General features: G+C 41.1%; 1 protein-coding gene and 1 long non-coding RNA gene across 9 annotated transcripts in view; one reads left to right on the top strand and one right to left on the bottom strand.

Annotated features, from left to right (window-relative positions):
* The window catches only part of PFKP (phosphofructokinase, platelet), a 49,122-nt gene extending 40,951 nt beyond the window's left edge, over positions 1–8,171 (bottom strand). For 3 of the 5 annotated variants that reach the window (XM_074899958.1, XM_074899962.1, XM_074899961.1), the window contains exon 1: positions 7,731–8,171. In XM_074899958.1, the coding sequence (XP_074756059.1) occupies positions 7,731–7,815 (85 nt within the window). In that variant the 5' untranslated portion in view covers positions 7,816–8,171. The remainder of the gene's footprint in view (positions 1–7,730) is intronic. The other 2 variants (XM_074899960.1, XM_074899959.1) reach the window with 1 other exon arrangement.
* Positions 8,172–8,771: 600 nt separating this feature from the next.
* Positions 8,772–15,324, top strand: LOC141957848 (uncharacterized). Of its 4 annotated transcripts, none has more exons than XR_012633182.1 (4): positions 8,772–8,886; positions 11,937–12,029; positions 13,832–13,989; positions 14,207–15,324. It is a non-coding gene; the product is annotated as an uncharacterized LOC141957848 (long non-coding RNA). The 4 variants fall into 4 exon arrangements; XR_012633180.1 differs by having other exon boundaries at positions 13,802–13,989; XR_012633181.1 differs by having other exon boundaries at positions 8,788–8,886; positions 10,841–12,029; positions 13,802–13,989.
* Positions 15,325–20,194: the final 4,870 nt, after the last annotated feature.

Raw genomic sequence — 20,194 nt, 5'->3', positions numbered from 1 at the left:
CGCAAAGTAGTAGGTCAGCTCTGCTGTTCGACATAGGTGTTAAATGTTCACCTGTTGGGAGATAACAGGAAGTCGGTAACTAGACTATATAAACCTACAATACACTAAACTATAATGATCTATTCCTACTATATATATTTATATGTGTATTTGAAAAAAAATGCTGAGCTATAAAAGCTCACCTGTCTGAATAAAGAATGACTAGGGTTTTCTCAAAGATTTATTACTTCGGAACATACCAGGAAGTCCCTGAAGTTACCCAATGCAAAACAAAAAATTAAGTTTGCCAAAAATCAAAAGTTACTTTGTTGTTTGTCTAGATGTCGCTTAGCCTCAAGATTAAAATAACAAGTAACAGTGTTTTCACATCAATTTTGTATTAGGAAATAACAGCAAGAATTCTTTCAGCCAGAGAGGCCTTGTGGCAGAGCTGGAAAAAGTTCTCAAATGCCAAGACAGCTAAAAGCACAGCTTTGGATGATGAACTGGGTGATGCCAAAGAAAAGCAGAGAATCTCAACTGACAGACTGTAGTGAAAAGAAAGTTAGCATGCTAAGTCTCAGACTAAAACAGAACTGTTCTGTGTAGCAGATTATCTCCCCAGTAAAACAGTTTTCGTAACAAAATGAACACCCCCATCCCTCTCACACACAATATCCCCTGGAAAGCAAACGCAAAGTCCTTTAACTTTATCAAACTGACGGTTCTTCACAGCACTGCCATTTCCCTCAAATAGGGAAGATATAAGCACAAACTACTTCTTTCAAAGTCTACAGCTTGCTTCTATTATGCACAACACGTTGTGTGTGGGTGCTTTTTTTGTTGTTGGTTAGTAGGGATGTTTTTCAGCAGTTTGGGTTTTGGGTTTTTGTGCGGTTGTGGGGGGGTGGGGAGGGGGTGGTGTGTCACTGTTTTTTCAGGTTTGTTCGCGGAAGGCCTTTTATAGAGATAAAGCCATTTTTCTGTTATCCATTTGGCTGCAGATTTCTAGAAGAGCAGCTAAAAGGTTCATTTTCTGAAGGGAAAAAGTTCGTCCTCATCAGGTGAGGACTAGTCAGAACTGCCCTTTTAAGAACCTTCTGCTCTTGAGGTTCAACCTGTGTCACGTCTCCTGTTTGGCACCTAAGAAGGAACACTAAGACTGTTTTAGATATCCAATGTATATGTTCAGTTGTAAAGACTCTGGTGTCTCATTCAGCAGTAGTCTCTGTATTCCAAATACCTAATTAAAGAAAAAGCATCTGTGGTCCAAACAGGCTAAAGCAGAATTTTGTCACAAAAAATAAATATTTAAGAAAATAGGAAGACATTAAATATAAACATTCACACTTCTACCAAAAATACATACTTGTCTTCTGTCTGTTTCTTGCACACTTGACCAGTAAAGCAGAAATGTATCTTAGCTTTTTATCTTTAGCATGCACCTCTCAATCAGTGAATTTTAAACGAGGGTAGTTACCCTGTTCTCATTACAAATTCTCCAGATCTGCCATGTGTTTGTTATGTATAAATTCGCCTACTAATATTGATTTGGCTTAACGTTCACACTTCTTCTAAAACAGTAGATAAAAAAAATTATTTCTCAAAATGACAAATCCATCAATTCTTTCCAGGTGAATTTATTCATAACACAGCCATATACTTTCTTAGTGAACACTTTCCAGTTTCCATGGGTCTTACATGAAAAATTATTAAAATTCATAAAACTGCTGCAAAAAAGGGCAAAAGCCCAGGGAAAAAAAACACAAATTACAGACAGAAAATATCTTCACAGTACCACCACTGTAACTTTGTAAGTTTATACAACATAGATTTTATTATTTGGTGATGTGTATTTTATCTCTTTACACAGAAGAACAACTTGGGTGTCTATTGGCAAACTCCTGAAGAAGTGGCTTACATTTCAGAAGGACTGAAGGATGTTATCATCTGATATCTACAAAGATACAGTTAAAACACTGAAGCTTCAGACTTTTACAAGTTGGCTATCTAAATCTGAATACACTGCTTGCAGTGATGGAAGTATGTAAATACAGAGAATTACATGGAGTCTCTGTAGAACTTGTCTAACAAAATGTTTCTGGATTTGATTATTTGGGGAGTTTTACAATAGTATTTGTGAATTACCATAATAACTATGAAATGTAATTATATACTTATTACTGAAAGAGAGATTTACTGGGTTAACCATGGATTTAGTCCTGAATAATAAATATAGACTGATAAACATACACGATTAGAATAGCAGCTTCAAAAGAAAGCCATGAGAAAAACCAGTATTTTTTTTCTATAACATAAGAATTATTTAAAATCTTTCTGAATTACCGCTAGCTTTTGCATTAAAGCCTTTGACAGAGAAAAAGATTTATTTTGCTCTTTTGGACTCAGCAGAGATTAAGTAATCAGCAACTACTTACACGGTTTTACAAAATGTCTGAAATTTAAATTAAGAGTCGATAATTTACTATCCTTCTTGATACTGTCTATTCAATTGTCTTTGAAAGCAATAGTTTTCACAGCCAGGTTACAAACAGTACTACAGAAATCTTTAAATTATTTTAAAGGCACTTCCTTCCCCCAAAAGTATTCCTCTACCATGCCTATGTCCTGTTCCACATACATATGCACCACTGCAACAGAGATGGTTCTACACTATTTTGTGTTTGAGCCAAGTTCTCCTCACTTCAGTCAGCTACACTGGCCTTTAAATAAATAACGGTAATACTAACCATATGAAAAGTCAAATCAAAACTATGCATCCTGGACAAGCATCAAGAAATATTTAAGTACCACCAATGTCAAAGATAAATATTGGCTTTCATGCACACTTAATGAATTAGCATGCATGTTTAAGTGCGACCCTGAATAAAGACCTGGACTTAAAGACTATATAGCAAAACACACAAACTAAAGAAAATGTCTAAACATTACCAAACAAAGACTTTGTTCAAGTATGTAAATGGCTACATCAGTAACTCTGTAAGAGCCTATAATCATCAGAAAGATGAGAAGCAGTCAAATACAAGAACTTAAACAAATCATTAAGAAAATAATTGGCGTTTGTTCTATTTACTTTTAATTACACAACAGATTTTACTGCATATAATCAAAATAATGATTCTCAATACATGAAGAAAATACTGGACAATTTTTCTAAACAGTAACACTCTATTAGGTCAGAACATTCTACTGCACAAATACATAAAAGAGCATAACATCTAGACTACACACATATCTCCTTCAAAATTTAAAAAAAACATCTCAAGGCTTGTTGTAATCACAAAATACACTAATTATAGAAGCGATTCCACCAAAACATTAAATGCATTGAAATCGCTACACACATCGATTAATAACTACATTCCTTAATTTTACACACGAACTATATTTATAATATTATACATATGAACACATACGTATTTTATATACACGTCTATACACACAAGCTTATTTACTGGAAAAGGGGTTTTGGGGGGGGGGGGTGGGGTGTTAGAATCCAAAAGTTCCTTGTGACTATCTTCAAATTACATCAAGTGCTAACAAATAAACTGTAATTTGGATGACATAAAAATTGAGTGTGGGTTGTTCTGGCTTGGGGTTTGGGGTTTTCTGGGGGCAGGGCTGGAGTTAAGTTTATTTTATTTGTCCAGTGACAAAATTTATTTTTCCATCATACCAGGACAAGATCAGTACATCTGCATTACCATATTAAATATGTCTTGTGATATTCCTCAGAAGCCTGTAACGCTTCAAGAGCAGAAATACGTAGATCTTTGCTTCCACAGTCATGGTCTGTGGTATTCCAAAACTCTGGAATCCATGAGACTACAGGGTTCTTTTTAGCTGTTTCTAAGATCATTATTTATGAAGGAGTGGAGCTTTTTTGTTTCTTCAGTGGCAAAATTTCTTCTTCCAATGTAAGTTACCAGGACAAGAGCCATACATCTACACTGCTATATTAAATATGCTTTGAAACGTTGGGAAGCCTGCAATGCTTCAAATGTAGAGACGCGTAGACCCTTACTTCAGCAGTCATGGTCTATGATATTCCAGAGCATTACCATGTAATCTGTAAATCTCTTCCTTATGCTGTCTTCCACAACACTAAATCTTTGAGTTTATCTCAGAAATAACATGGTCACATTCAAACACAATAATCTTGAGCCAGTGAATTGGGCAGCAGCTCAAAGTAGCCACAAACACATCATTCCCCAGTAATGCACAAACACCTTCTGTCAAGCTTTCAGGTGACATTGTTCCTGCTGCTGAGCCGTACTTATCACAGTCCTAGAGTAAGCAGTCTGGTTGGAGGTTGCATGAATATAAGTTACCTACAGCAGCCAAAATTGTCTGTGGCAGCCACTGGCAACTCGCATAAAATACAACCAGTGTTCATGACCTGGAGCAGACCATGGCTAGAGAGTCTCACAAAGTGAAGACAAAAAGTGTGACTTAAAACCCTGACGTCCACCTTCCTGAGCTGCAACCACTACAATTTAGCAATAGTCCAGAAACTGAACTAAGCCATAACTCTCGCGAATCAATTGTCAAAACTTCTCTTGCTTCTTAAGGTACTTGTGATTATGGTGGAAAGTACTTGTTTTAGTTCACAATTTAACAGCTGGCTATCTAAAGTGACAGACTGCCAAGTTTAGTACTTACATACATTAAGTGTACAAAATAGTAATCTTTTTCCTGTGAAGTAAATCACTGATAAGTTCTTTAACTCCACCATAAAAAAATAATAAACCTAGGTTTAAAATACAGTGACTAAACCATAATAGTTCCAATATGACATATACACATTCTATAGTCTTTAATATTCCATGGGTAGTGAAAAAGAAAACCAAAAAAATCCTTGCGAGGAAATACCACGAATGTGGGGAAGTAACTTAACATATCTTATAAACAGAAAGGCTTGTGTAATTTACATAATGCTACTTCTAAATTATTAAACAGTACAAAACTAGCAAAGGCATTAACTTCTATTTTAAGATCATTTCAAGCATATTTTGTTCCAGGCTAAGATTTACAGCCCAATCTAAATCACGGCACCTATTAATGTGAAGTTTATGTGTTTACCGCATCTCACTAATGGGTGTTCTTTCCACTCAGTTTCCTGCGAGTTTAGAAATCTCCAGAATATATGTAATTCAAACTAGTGTCTAAGAAACCTAAAAACCCCCACCAGAACAGAAGACTGGATCTCTTTTTTTATATTACTACTTTTTTGCCTACTTCAGAGTTAGTTTTGCCTCACCTACAGTTTGCTTGAACATGTATTTTCATACAGCTCTTCAGTAATAGCAGTGTATTTCCTTCTGCTTATACTTCACAACTTCATTTCTCTCACACATTTGCCATACAGAGGGCAAATGACCTTGACAGGGCATGACTCATTCTGTCCCTTGTTTAATTCCTAACCTAGCATGCAAACTTGAGGTTGCATATTTTACACATCTCTACTGTTACCAAGATAGTAAGGGTTATGGAACCTCAACTGTGTTGTGTGAATCAGTTGAAACTAGGAAGTTCTAATTTTTTTTTTCCTTGTTCTTCTAAGTTAGGACAACAATGCTGCCTACAAAACAACTTGGACGACATCCCGTTTACTTTGTTTGGTCTTTGTGACAACCTCACTCCTCAGACAGCAACTTTTACAGGCTGTTACTTTTTATCCCTCTGTGTAAATATGCCACAGTTGCAATCTGCCAGATAATAAAGTCTAGATGTCACCCATGGATTCTGCAAGTCCTTTAAATGCTTTAATTCACATTAAAGTGCAGATTATAAAAAGAGATACATCTGCTGGTGCATTATATAATCTCCAGCCACGCGGAATCAAGTAGCAGGGCTCAGCCTCTTGCCGAACACGCTACTGCTGCTTGAGGCAATGCCCTGTCACACTTTAAAATTAAAATGGCGATTTGGCGAGCAGACCATTAAAACAGAGACGCCTTGATTCAGTCCCTCCTAGAATCATTTAGCAGTGGAATCGATGACACTTGAGACCAAACTGTGGATAAAACTTGAACAAGTGTAACCCCACCGAGAGGAAAAGGAGAAGCCGTTTAAAGGCATCAAATTGCTTTTTCTCTGGAACTGCAACATTTTCCTCTCCGACTGGTATCAAATCCCTTCTACCCCTGATTAGAGTTTCAGACAGTCCCAGGTAAACCCAGGGGCTCCCCGTTATTCCTCCGGGTAGAGGGAGGGAGGCTGGATGCTTCTCCCAGCCCGGATGACGCAAAGAGGCGGAATCTGCAGCGACTCGCAGCGGATCACGTACACACCGGCGGCGGGGAGGGAGCGAGGAGACACTGGTCCACGCAGGCTACCACCTCGTGGGCACGCTGGGAGTGCGAGGGGAGGGGAGGGGAAGGGAAAGGAAGGGAGGCGGCTGCCTGCACCCCCGGGTGCATCGGCCAGAACGCCACAGCCGCGGGCTGCGTCCCCGCGTAAAAAGCTTTAAACTGCCGAGCGCCCACAGAAAGAGGCGCTTTCCCCCACCTCTCCATTCACTTCACAAACGCGAGTAAGAGTGCCGTTTCTTCTTTAAGTGAAAGTACTTTCGAGACACTCCCGGCAAGAAAAAAAAAAAATAATCATAATTTAAGGGAAGGAGCGAAAGGCAATCATCACTGACCCGCTCTCCTGGGAAAAGCAGAGCAAGCTTCTCACACAGCATGGAGTATTGCACATTTGAAATCTTAACTAACCGAAACTTCAAACTGTTAATATAGATTTCCCGGTATAAAGGGGGAAACAAAAATGGAGGAAAACATGACTTGATGACTAAGTATATTGCGATGAAGCCTCTTTTCTTTCACTTCCCTCTTCATGTCTCCAGGTCTTTTGTTCGCCCTGACTAGGACTCCCTCTACACTTAGGAGCTTTAAGGCGGTGAAACACGTTTCCAGCATACTCCTACGGGGCTAGAGAGTAAACTACCATCTAAGCGCTCTAAATCACGAGCAGAAACATAAACGTGTTCCTGGTGCCAAACTGAAGTGAAAAGCAGATGAGGCGAGGGCTGGCAGAGCCCCAGCACGCAGCCAGCCTCCCTCCCACCCGCCCTGCGAGGCAGCACGACCTCCTCCCCCGCTCGCGTCAGCCACCCGCTCGCCCTCCTCACTCCCCTCTCGCCACCATCTCCCGGGGGGTGAAGACATTTTGGTGGCAAAAGTTACTGGAGCGTTTTTACTCTCCTCCCTGCCAAGGCAGGCTCTGAGGAAATGCGATGAGAAAGGGAGGGGGGAGGAAGGATGAGGGCATGTTTGCAGCTCAGGCGCCCAGGCCGCGCAGGAAAGAGTTATCTTTTCAGTCATCTTACTAAGAGAGGCAGCTCAAAGGCCAGCGGGAAAAGAGCGACCCGAGAACCACAGCAATCTCGTGTGCCCCACCTGGGGCCCCTTCTCTCTCCACCGCCTCCATGTGCCGCGGCCGGCGCGGCCTCCCGTAACCGCCCCTCGGGCGGCCCGTGCTTCCTACTCCCGTCTCGCAGGCGCTGCTACACCCACCTCCTTCCCCAGCCGCCCGCATGGGCGCCCTGCCCGCCTGCCGGGGAGGCCCTTCGCCCTCCCGCCTCCCTCACACCATCCCCCGAGGGGTTCCCCCCCTCCCCCTTTCCACCGCCCCCGTCCCCCACCGTGCCCGCAGCTCCCCCCCGCCCGCCGCCACTCCCTCATTTTCTGCCTCTCCCCCTCCCCTCCTCCTCCCCGCGTAGCTACCTTGGGCATCGCCGCCGCTGGTCAGCACGCCGATGGCCTTCCCGGTGCCCGAGAGATTCTCGAAGAACTTCGGCTGGTGATCCATGGCCCTGCGGAGGCGGCACCGGCGGGGCGAGACGGAGCGAGGTCGCTGAGGGAGCCCCTGGCCGCGGGGCTCTGCCCGAGGTGCCCGCTCCGCCGGGTCTAACGCCCGGCCTCTGCGGAAACAGAACCCGAAGAACCCCCGTGCAGGTGCCTAGTTACAGGCAGGTGTATTTCTTTAGAAAAAAGAAAACCAAGCAAACACGAAGGAAGGGGACGGCTGCGTAAAAAAAAGCCCGGGAAAAGAAAAAAAAAAATTAAAAAGTGGAGAGAGCGGAGGAGAGATGCAGCGCTCACATCGCCACCGACCAGCCGCTGACAGCCCTACGCCGCGCGGCCCGGCGCCGCCCCACAACGCCCCGCCAGCAGCGGCGGCGGCTGACGGGCAGGCCGGGCGCCCAATGAGGCAGCGAGCTGCCTAGTGGCGGGAGCGGGCGGCGGCGAGGGCGGGGCTCCAGGTGGGGGCGGGAGTGCCGGCGGCGCCCTTCCCCCAGCGGCGCCGGCGGTGGGGGCGATGCGGGAACATGGCTGGCGCCGCGGCTGGGCCGGGCCGGGGGCCAGCTGCCGGCCGGGGAGAGATCATCCTCCCCGCGGCGGCGGCGGGGTCCCCGTCGCGCGTCTGGAGCCGCGGGAGCCCGCGCAGCCCCTTCTCCGTCCGCTCTGGGGCGGCCGCCAGGGTCCCGCGCTGCGGGGCTCGGCTCTGCGGGGCGAGTCGGCGCACCCTGTGCCGCGGGGGCCCTGCTGCAGGCCCGGCGGCGGGGGGTGCCGCGGTGGGGGCGCCCACGCGTGTCTGCCCGCGGGCCGAGGGGCAGTCTGCCCGCGGCGTGCCGGGCGCGCACGGCCCCAGCCTTGTGCGGCGGCTCGGCCGGCCCGCTCGGGCGCGGCTGCTGCGCGGGAGACCCGCACCAGGGAGCGACGGACAAAGCGCCGGCTGCGAAGGCAGGGCGGGCCGAGAGCTGCCGCCGCCGCTGCTCCTGCTGCCGCCGCCCGGCGGGGTCTGTGCCGCAGGGTCTGTGAGGCAGGGAAGCCCAAAGGCCTGTTTCGTTGCCCTTTGGCCCCTCTCGTGCCTGCTCAGGTATGTCTTGCTGCTGTGGCATCCGGAAACCGTAGGAGATGTTCAGGTGCACGTAGGAAAAGAAAGTTACATCCTGTAAGTATTCACAGCTTAGGGACAAAGGCTGAGTCCAGGGGAGCAACAGCGGTAAAGCAGTTGGGAGAACTGACTGGGTAAGAATGCCAGTCTCACTGCCCTCCCTTTTGTTCTGTTGCGCACCGATGCGTTTTCCTGGGGAGTGCCGAGTATTGGTGGAGAAGCGCTCTCTTAAACTCGACGTATTGTAACGCCACAGTTGGAGCACAACAGAATCATTCTGTTGATCATCATAATGGGCATAGTCGCAGAAACAGCTTGCGACCTCGATTTTGTTAATTTAAGCAAATAAAGCTGTATTATCCTGTATATAGTTTTTTGTGGTACTTACCATAAGTGAAAGTATTTGCAGAATCAAGGGCTAAGTTACTTGCCCAAAGTCAGGGAGAGTCAGGAACAGCAGCAAAACGCTGACTCAAGTTTTATATTTTAATTGCTGTAATAATTACTGTTTTTGTTCAACATTTTCATCACATCTTAGACTTAAGTCACATTGTAAAAATACACGGGCTCATCCTGTTAACTTTCACACATACACAGAAGTACAGTCATCTGAGCAGTTAAGTCAAAATTATTCAAATGTTTGAAGCAAACATACCTGATAATAGATGCCTATACCTAGCGTGAGGGCAGCTCACGTTTGCAGATCTACTCAGAGGCTAAAATGGGTGTGTGATTTGACAACAGAGAAGACACATTTCCAAATTGTTTGCATACCATGAACAACAGTGATTCTGCTGGGAATTTGCTGTATTCTTTCCTGAATCTGAAGAGAGCTCTGAGTCACAGATTATAATAAAGGTGAACTTTTATTATAGAAATATATAAACCCCCCATAAAGTCGCACTCTGTTCAAAGGGTTCAGGTTTGAACTGGAATGACGTTACTTTCTCAGAGAGTAGCTCTGCTCAAGATAAATGAAGGTCTTTGGGTGTTCTGCGGTTTGATCCAAGCATGTAAAATTGGTAGGAAGGGCTTCGGCTAATATGAACTATTAATGACTACTTTATGATCAGCAATGATAGTTTGTCATCTGAGCAACAATTTGAGGAAGCTTTGCATTGGTTCTGTTTGGTTTGGTGCAGATACTTAGCTATTCTTTAGAACTGCCTTACTTTGTTTTATTCAGTGTAGCTAAATCATTCACACTTTGTCTGGAAGTAGACTTGTCCCTCTTGATTCCAAATACAGCCTTGATGCCAAGGAGCTATTATTTGCTGAAAGTATTTTCTTTCCAATTGCCTTAAGGTACATAATGAACTTAGAAGTGATGTATTTTTTTCACCCTTGTCTAACTAGGAAGCTGCCTATGATGTTTTTGTCATTTATTATAGCTACTCATTGTTCTTCAGCAGAGCTCTCAGGAAAGAACTGTATTTTGTCTGTGTCAAGTCATTAAAGTAGAGGTGGGAGGACAGGAAAGGAATGTGGAACTGTTTGTTCCTGAGGCTGTCTCGATGTGCTTAAATATCTTTCAGCAATACAATTGCCTATAATTCTAAAAGGAGTGAAGTCTTGGCTTAAGTATTGAAGATTGTTGCAGGAAACAATCTTATTTAACCTTGTGGGATATAGTTGCAATGCAGTTAGGTACACATGTATAAATCATACTGACACTAAGAGAATAGGCTCTCTTGAGATATGCAAACTGATAATAAAGAAATTGCATCTCTGAATAAAACCTCAGCAGGTAATTTGCACACCACATTAGGCACTCTTACTATAACACCAAATAGAATCAGTTTACATGGGATAGGGAGAGGACGGGTGTGTTTTGGCTCTTTCCTTATACTGACTATTTTAGATGCTCTGCTGCAGACTTTTCCCATGCCTGTTTGTTCCCCGTGCCATCTAGATCAAGCCTATCTGCCCATTTTAGATCTTATCGCTACCTAAGAAATCCTCAATGACCCTTGAGAAATACTTTGGATTGCTACCCACCTCAACTCACTGTGCCAGTACCGTTACACTTGCTGCCTTTGAACTATAAACCGGTTCATACCATGGAGGAAACATCACCAGTGTGGACACACATTTAGCACATCATCCTCCACAAAAAGTAAGTTAAACTAGGAAGAACAAGTCATGTCCAAAAAGAACAAGATTTTTGCAGGAGTAACAGAGCTGAATGAATGGATTTCCAGCCAAATGAAACTATTTTCTACAGCTAGACCTTTATTTCATATGTGGATTCTCTGGCATCTAGTGGTATGTGAGCCCACGCTTTGAGTTTGTCTGAAGCACTTATAGGAGCTGTCTCTTCTGCCCAGCTGTCATTTTTTTCATGAGACTTATGAATCATAAAGACAATTAACTTTTGCATATTCAAATTTTTAATATTATTAAAAAACAGGCAGAGAACAGAGAATGAAATGCAAGGATTTACAGAAACTCCAGCATTTTGAAATGAAACAGGCTTAGTCATGGCGTGCACTTATTAGCATGAAAAAAAGGAAAGAAGAAGTCATTGAGCTATCAGTTCTGGTCAGATGGTGACAGTGATTTTTTTAAGAGAACTGGCTACTTCCTTGCATTAATACTACACTATTCACTGGCCCTACATGTTGCATATAAACTCTTGTACTACTTAGTCTCCTTCCTATTTGTTTTCATGCTTCAATTGTGTTGTTCTAACAGTATAAATGTTGTAGAACTGGCTGGATTCTGTGGGGTTTTTTTCATTTCTCTCTTGCATAATGACCGTCCTAATGACACTAACCTACACAAGGGTTTCTTTATGCTAGAAACAGTGTGTAAATGAGAGGAAATCTAGAACTAGTATGAGATGAGGTACAGGAAAATCTCCAAGACATCTGAGGAAGGGACTTGCTGTTACAGTTGGATGAGGAAGGGCGGGCAATGGAAAGCTAACACAGACTTGAGAAGGGGCCATGATTGTATCTGGAATAGGTAAAGTCTTTTAATAAATGTTCAAATGAGATTTTCTAATGTATTTTTCTTCTTTTCCTCTCTAGTTGGTACTGATTTTGTTAGGGAGAGAGCAGCAATTAGCAGTCTTGGAGAGGAATTTACTTAAAACTCTGACCAATACAGACATTATGGAAAAGGTAATCAAAATATTAATCTTTTGCTTCCCAGTAGTCATATAAAATGCATTAAAATAATTTTCACTGTAAAAATGGATAACATCCTCAGTCACTGTAATATGAGAGAGAGTTGTATCTGGTTTATGAATATGCGCATTTTACACAGAGGCAAAAATGCTTAGTAACATACTGTAGCAAGTGTAAGGTATCTAAACTGCCCAAGCCAGCATGAGAAGTGGGAAAGGGAAGACAGGTCAACTGTAAAGGATGTATTATTATTTTCAGTGAGGGATGGTAATGTAAAAGGTCACCATGTTCATCATGAAAGAAAATTAGCTACAACTTTTTTTTTTAATGTCAGATGGCTCTGTCTTCGAATTTCCTGTACCTGACTTTTCAATTGAGAGTTTAGGTACTTATGTGAGGCATTAATGAAATTCCCACTAAAATCAAATGGCAGGATTTTTTAATGGTACTTGAATCAAGCCATGTATAAAAGAAAAGCACTTAACTATAACTGTTCTTTATTTAAAAAAAAAAAAAAAAAGGACAATGATTGAGCAGTATTTTTCTAGAAGTTACTTCCTCCACAATGTTTTTGTTTATCTCAGAATCTAAATGTAAATCATGATTAAGCAGTAGCACATCAATTCTTTGCAAAAAATATTTTGACTGGGAATGTTATGTAGCTTCAAAACCAAGAAGTATTGTTCAGCTCTTCCTAACTTTGAAGCCTCCACGTTTTAATGGAAAATGTCCTGTAAATAGTTTTGTGGAAAATGTATCAGTGTGGTCTTTAGGCTTGATAGTTATTTCTTCCATGGTAAATTCATGTATCTTTTCTTAAATGACGCGTACTAAAATTTCTTAATTTGTGCTTGGCATGTTCATTATCTGGTGTTATTTTTTCTTTCTCCTGCTGCCAGCTGCTAAATTCACTGTTCAGTGCTACCATCAAACAAATATTATTTACATGCTATGTATTTCTAGGTTATCTAACTTTCAAACTTTGATTCTTGAAAAAATCAATTTCTAAGACGCTAAAAATGCATCTTTCTGTGGATTGACATGACGTGGAGTGCAATTCTCAATTTCAAAGTATATTTTTCTTGTTTTATTGGGTAGGAAGATTCATGACTGAGCTAAGTACCACCTGAAAATAGTGCAGATCAAAGAGGATTTGTGTTATTGTGAAAGATATGTTGTGTCGGATATAGTAGGTTTGGAATAATTGAGCCATGCTAGTCATACATGTATCATAATTGCTCAGAGGTTTAAAAAGCTCAGAATCAGAAAAAACTGCCTAAGACACTTCTTTAAAAGGAAACATTATGCTAATTAAATGGTTAATGAATCATACAATTGACTAAGTTATTTCTCCTGGTTTGGGGGAGAAGAATACGTAAGCCTTTCTTTCTCACCTAGAAAACTTCCACAGTGAGCCATCGTTTGGCGCCACAGGATAATTTGTAAACTTGACGTACTATGAGCCACAAAAGGTATATGTCTCGCTGGGATATGGGTAGGGCCATGTATACATGTTCATAGTCTGCATTAAAAGGATATAGACTAATCATGGTATTCTCAGAGTGTGGCACTTCTGCAGCTTTCTCTTAAGTAGTGCAAATGATCTTAAGATGTCAAGAATACTTACTATTTATGTGATATGAATTACGTTTTACTTTTATGCTCAATATAAAAATCTGAACAATAACCTTAGAACATTGTCTAGAATGCAGAACTTTTTTATAGGTGAGTGCCCTTACTACCTGATGGTGTTATCCTTTCTACAGTACTTTTGGATTAATGAATCCTTGTAACAGCTTCAGCAGGAGTGTTGGACTGTCCTCATCCAGAAAAATGCCCTTCTGATGATAGGACAGATTGCAGAGGAAGGCTTCAATGTACTTGGGCAAAACCGATCTCAGGAGCGTCACTTGCTGGTCATATGCTGCAATTGTTAGGCTATATTATATAAAAGGTGAGCACTGTGGAATTTTACATGGAGGTCACTTCTGTTGAAGAGTTCTCTGAAGATTTATTATATCGTATTCCTCAACAGAGATTGGTTGGAATAATGCTTAGTCATTTGTTTCCAAAAAGGCACAAATGCAGGACACATTAAATAAGTGCTTATGTGGATTGGAGCCAAATGGACAATTTGGCCTGACACTGTCTCTGATTTCTTCCTTCTGCAGAACTGATGGAAATAACTAAAAGGAAGAAAATTCTGGAAGAACTAGGAGAAATAAAGAAGAATTTACATGATTCGTGTAACTTAAGGTTGCTTAAGAAAAGAGTAACTTCTTCCCCGGTTTTATGACCTTGGGCATCATTTTTATTTGGAAAAGAAAAACAACCAAAGAGCACAGAAATGTTTTTGTACTTAAAATTATGTGCCCTCAATTATACTTCAAGAAATGGTACTGTTAGTAATCTAATCTAATGTAATTCCATTGGTTTGGTAAGTTCACTTCTAAATATAAGCTCTGATGTTCTACAAACATCACAGTGGTGCTTCCCTTCCACAAAGACTTCAATTTTATAATCCAGAATTAATGTGACAGTATATTTAAAATAATATAAATGTAGTTACACAGTTACTGATATGACAAATTAAAAATGCAGTCTCCACAGATATTTGTATTTGCAGCAATTCCACCAAATATGCAGCAGTTTGCATGATACGGGAGAATTTTAGTTTATCTAAAATTAAACTAATTGAAACTGTGGTTTGTGATTTGCAATCTTTACGTGTTTTATAATACATGAGAGTTAAACAAGTGAACTTGTTCTCCTTTATATTGTAAAGACTCAACTTCTGTTTACTTTATGGTTTTGCATAAGTTATTTATATTAGTTTTATTAGTACTTGTGCTGGTTTTGGCTGGGATGGAGTTAATTTTCTTCATGGTAGCTAGTAGGGGGCTATACTGTGGATTTGTGCTGGAAGCAGCGTTGATAACACAGGGCTGTTTTCGTTATTGCTGAGCAGTGCTTACACAGGGTCAAGGCCTTTTCTGCTTCTCCCCACACCCCACCAGCGAGGAGGCTGGGGGTGCACAAGGAGTTGGGAGGGGACACAGCTGGGACAGCTGACCCCAGCTGACCAAAGGGATATCCTGTATTGTATGGCGTCGTGCTCACATATAAAGCTGAGGGAAGAATAAGGAAGGGGGAGACGTTTGGAATGATGGTGTTTGTCTTCCCAAGTAACTGTTAACGTGTGATGGAGCCCTGCTTTCCTGGAGATGGCTGAACACCTGCCTGCTGATGGAAGTAGTGAATAAATTCCTTGTTTTACCCTGCTTGCATACAGCTTTTGCTTTATTTATTAAACTGTCTTTATCTAAACCTAGGAGTTTTCTCACTTTTACCCTTCCAATTCTCTCCCCCATCCCACGGGGGCAGGTGTGGCGTTACACCACAACAGTACTGATAAACAATGGATTTGGTATATATTTCTGATGGGATTCTTTTCCCTTTGAGGATAGATTTCACTCTTTACAATAGAGGTTGTGCATAATTTATTGGCAGCTTTGTGGCTTGCCTGAAAACGGAAGCTTCAGCAATGCTTAAAATAATCTAGGTGGTTGTGGAGACTTTGGGCAGCCAGTGATGGATTGCTCAGATAGATAGATAGAATGATGTATGACTGGACCTGTTATTGTAGCTGCTATGACCCTAGACCTTCAAAGGCTCTTGTTGTTCAGTGTGGTGTGTTACAATTGGATTGAAAGAGGATTCAGTATTCAAAATGCCTGAACCTAATGGAAACATTAATTTTGGGGACTGTGAGATGAGGGAAGAGCATGAGAGGTCAAAATGGAATGTATTCCAGAGTGTACAAGTTGTTATTCTCCTCAACAAACTATCTGGAGAGTACAATGCCACAAAATTGTCTTTCTGCAGGACCGAGGAAGACTAGAAAAGCAATTTCAGTAGTAAACCAGGTAGTGAGGCCATCATTAGAGCTTGTGTGTTAGCAGCCAGCAGTTTCTGGGAGAGATTACAAGTACTTAGAGAAAGCAATAAAGTTAGGTATTTGGTCTGAATAATTTTCACTTCAAGCGTCTTTACCTTTGATTTTTTTGTTGTTTTATTCTGTTACGGTGTCATGAATAATATATAACAGCAAAGACTGTTTCTTCAAGAGGACATATTTATTTTTACTTATACTGTTTCCTGTTCGGTCAATACCTTTTATTTCCTAGCATGCACTTGCTCTCTCACTCAGTCTCCTCCACAGTCTTTCTTCTCTTCCTTTCATTTATTTTCCTACCATGTATTTTCTTTTGCTGCTCCTTGCTTTCACTACTTGCAACTTCCTTCCCATCTCTTTCTTCCTTTTTTAACGTTGAAGATAAGAAGAATGTCAGGAGTTTTTTTACTCCTCTTGATAGTTTTAGTATAGTAATTAACTGGTAAAAATTTCATATTCTTGCTTCTAATGACATTGATTTGAGATCATAAACGATGATGAAAAATATGGAATGTTTCCATTTGTGGAATTAAAAATAAATAGTCTTCAATGACTAGCAGAGTTATTTTCATTTTCAAGAAGCCAGTCTGGATGCCTTATGCAATGTGGTCTGTTTCTTACTGTGAAGGAAATTAATAACATCTCATTTCTCCTGGTCTGTGAAATTCAAATAGTTAGCAGAGATGTATTTAATATCGATTTCTTGTAAAAATGCATCTGTATGTATCCTTTGCTCAGAGTGACACCAGAAGAAGTCTTATCTCACGTTCTGCAGCACAAAAACCCCCCTGCCAAACAAACTCAGACAAAAAACGTATTGCGTATCCTAGAACCTACAGTTTGGAAATACTTTGACAGGCATAGCTGAGAAGTTAAGTGACATATTTGAACCGTGGAAGAGGGCTGTGGAAAAAAAACCCACATTGTTTTTGCTTTTATTTACAGAGTTAATAATGTTGTAAGCGTATATGGAGTGTAGTATTTAAGAGTAAGTGCCAGTGCTATGAACATATTTCATAACTGGCTTCTTACATACTGATTTTTTTTTTTTTATTACTTGCATTATAATTCCTTGAAATTCCTTAGAATTCTAATTAAAAAATCATTTTTTTGTTTCTTATGCAACTGTCCAAGGTCCTTCTGTGATATGTTTGAGTAATACCATTAGGATCATGTGAAATTAGGATTATGTGAAAATTGTATATTGTGAATAAATTGAATGGTAATTGTTGTGATCAGGCATAGATGGAGCATGTGTAATGTTTACAGTCTTAGGCTCATCATTTCCCTTTCAGGAAGGCAGTGTTTCTTTGATGTTGAATGCCTCTATTTGCTTCTGAGACTGAATGCCTCACACAATACTTGTCTTTAAAATATGAATGTTGTGTATTAAATAGTTGCTTTAAAAAACCCCAAACAAACAACAATGCTGAAGGAACAGGTGCAACAACATCACCTCACTGGAGACATTAAAAGGAAAATTATTCTTACCGCAAGGGAAAACGAATTCTACATAGATGAAAAAATAACTCGTTAATTAACATGATATAAGAGACTATATGTCATAGTATTTACTCTTCATTATTGCTTTTGTGAGTTTAGAACTTGATGAAATTAGATTTTACTATCAAAACCAAAAAGGCAAGTTAGCTCGCAGCAGCAGCTAGCTCAGTTCTGTGGCATGTGGAATGGATTCTAAAGAAGTAGAGAGGAGTAGGAGAGATCATGGGGCATTTGGAAAATAATGTGTGGTGGGCTAGAAGGGAATCAACTGAATTCCAGGGCAGGATGAGCCCCACAAAGAGTTAGTAGTATTTTAGCTACTTCTGGGAATCTGTGGTCTAGATCTTCCAGTCTTCCTCCCTGATACACTCACTTGTCCATAGCCAATCTCATTTCTCCATGAGGTCAAGATCTGCTCCTGTGAAGCCTCATTCCAATGTAGTGACACAAGGTGATGCTCACCAAACCCAAACCAGACAGCTGTGGCAAAGTGCTTCCGTTTTGCTAGGTGACTGAGAGGGATAGGAATTCCCCCCCATCCCTGAAACAATTCTGCAGCAATGCCCTTGTCCTTATCTTGGGATCCACAAGTCCTAGAGGATCACAAATGTACCATATAAATAAAGCAGGTGGCTGCTTTAGGAAACCCTGAATCTTTCCAGTATGTAAGGCCAGACTAGGGTGGATTACTGAAAGTTAAATAAGCAAATGTAGGACAAGATTAATCTGGTAAGGGTAAGGAAGACAGGAACAGAGACAACAGAAATAAGTCTGCTAGGAAAAACATTTTAAAGCCTTCTTAACCTTCATATTGCCACCAATAAAAATAATTTATCAAGAATCACAAAAGAATGTGAACTGCTGTGAAGAATACTCACTTTTCTTACAACTTGTACCTTGGAAGTTTTCAAGATCTGACTGGAGAAGGCCCAGAATTCAGTGTTGACCCTGCTTTGAGCAAGAAGTTGAATTTAGGTCTTGCAAGGTCCCTTTCAACCTAAATTATTCTATAGTACTATAATTCTAAATTATACTCAATTTTGTAAATCACTAAGAGGATGAATGTGGGTCATACCTTCTTAGTTGTATGGATTAGACGGCAAGTATTCATACACAGATCACAGACTGGTTTGGGTTGGAAGGGACCTTAAAGACCATCTAGTCCCACACCCCCTGCCACGGGCAGGGACACCTTCCACTAGCCCAGGTTGCTCAAAGCCCCGTCCAACCTGGCCTTGAACACTGCCAGGGAGGGGGCAGCCACAGCTTCTCTGGGCAACCTCTGCCAGGGCCTCACCACCCTCACAGTGAAGAACTTCTTCCTTATATCTTTAAGTGCATTTACAAATAATAGGAAAAATAAAAGCTTTGGTTACTAAAAGTATTCATAAGCTATTGTTTTGTTCTTGTTTCCAGAGTTTATTTTATCTAAGTGCTAGTATGAAGAAGTAGCTGTAAAAAATAGAAGTGCATAAAATTCTTTCCAAGACAACTAGAAAACTACTGCTCATAGTCACATTCTTTATGCTTCTTGCCATTTGTATATTCCTTCTAAAAATAGTTTTATGATTATTTTACTGAACTTTGGTCTGTACCTGTCACTGGACACAGTACTTTCACAAAAAAAAAAAAAAAAAAAAAAAAAAAAAATTAATAGAAATTTGTTGTCCAAAGCAAATAAATAAAATCCCCAGTCCTATACACAAGATAATTAACTACTGCTTTTTGTCTGTAAAAGTTGGAAACATTGTTCTAGTAGCTTTTCTTAACAGTAATGTCCAGTGCCGTGGATCAGCAGGTCCCGTGCCACAACCTCATAGCATAGTGAAACCTCCTCTAGGCCAACACAGAAAGAGGTCTCTCCCTTACCCTCACAGATTTGGGGTAGTGAAACTCTGACTTCTTTTTTACTTTTTTTGATGAGGGAAGGTTGCCAGAGGTCTCACCACATTGCTTTCACAGGTAATTTAATCCAGGCCCGTTCAAGTTCTTTTTCCAGGGAATTGGAAGGAGCCATGTGACTGGCACCTTCCCTGTGTCCCAGTGTAGGATGTGACAGTACTTGAGGGTATGCTATAGCATCTTGTGTGAAAAGAAGAGTATTTACAGGCTAAAAACACGTGAAGGACGTTATACGTATGGTTAGACTGCCAGACAAGTTGCAGCTGCTCTGAAAATATTTTTAAAGAAAGAACCAGTATAATTTTTGAAACTTGGGATTCTGAGAGGAAACGCTTACTATGCGGGGTGAGTAGAATGAGTCAGTGCAAGATTGTGATTAATGAGCAAACAAGGAGCACTTCATAGTTTGAAGAGTCAAACCCAGGGGGGTACCTAGATGTCTGGGGTAAAGTATTGTTAGAAGCATGAAGCAGCCAAAATAACTGAAATTGCAGTAATTTTCTTTGCAATTGTTAGGGCCAGAATTTTCCTGAAAGCCATGCACACTGGCAAGAGACCACTGTCACTGCTGCTGTAGATGATGTGATCAAACAATAAGATGATGCTATGGAGTCAGGACAGTAGTGAAAATGAAACTGAAGATAACTTGTAGAGTAGGTCTGACAATAGGCACCTAAGTCTTGGAGTGGCAGTGCCTTACATGGTACCCTTGAGCAGCCATCAGCTGGCAAACAGTTGGACAAAGTGTAATAACTGTCCTTAATAGAAAAGATGTAATACAGGTGTTGGATAGGGAGAC

Source organism: Athene noctua, chromosome 2 (genome assembly GCF_965140245.1).
Source record: "Athene noctua chromosome 2, bAthNoc1.hap1.1, whole genome shotgun sequence".
Taxonomy (NCBI): domain Eukaryota; kingdom Metazoa; phylum Chordata; class Aves; order Strigiformes; family Strigidae; genus Athene; species Athene noctua.
This window is presented reverse-complemented; position numbering and strand designations above follow the sequence as displayed.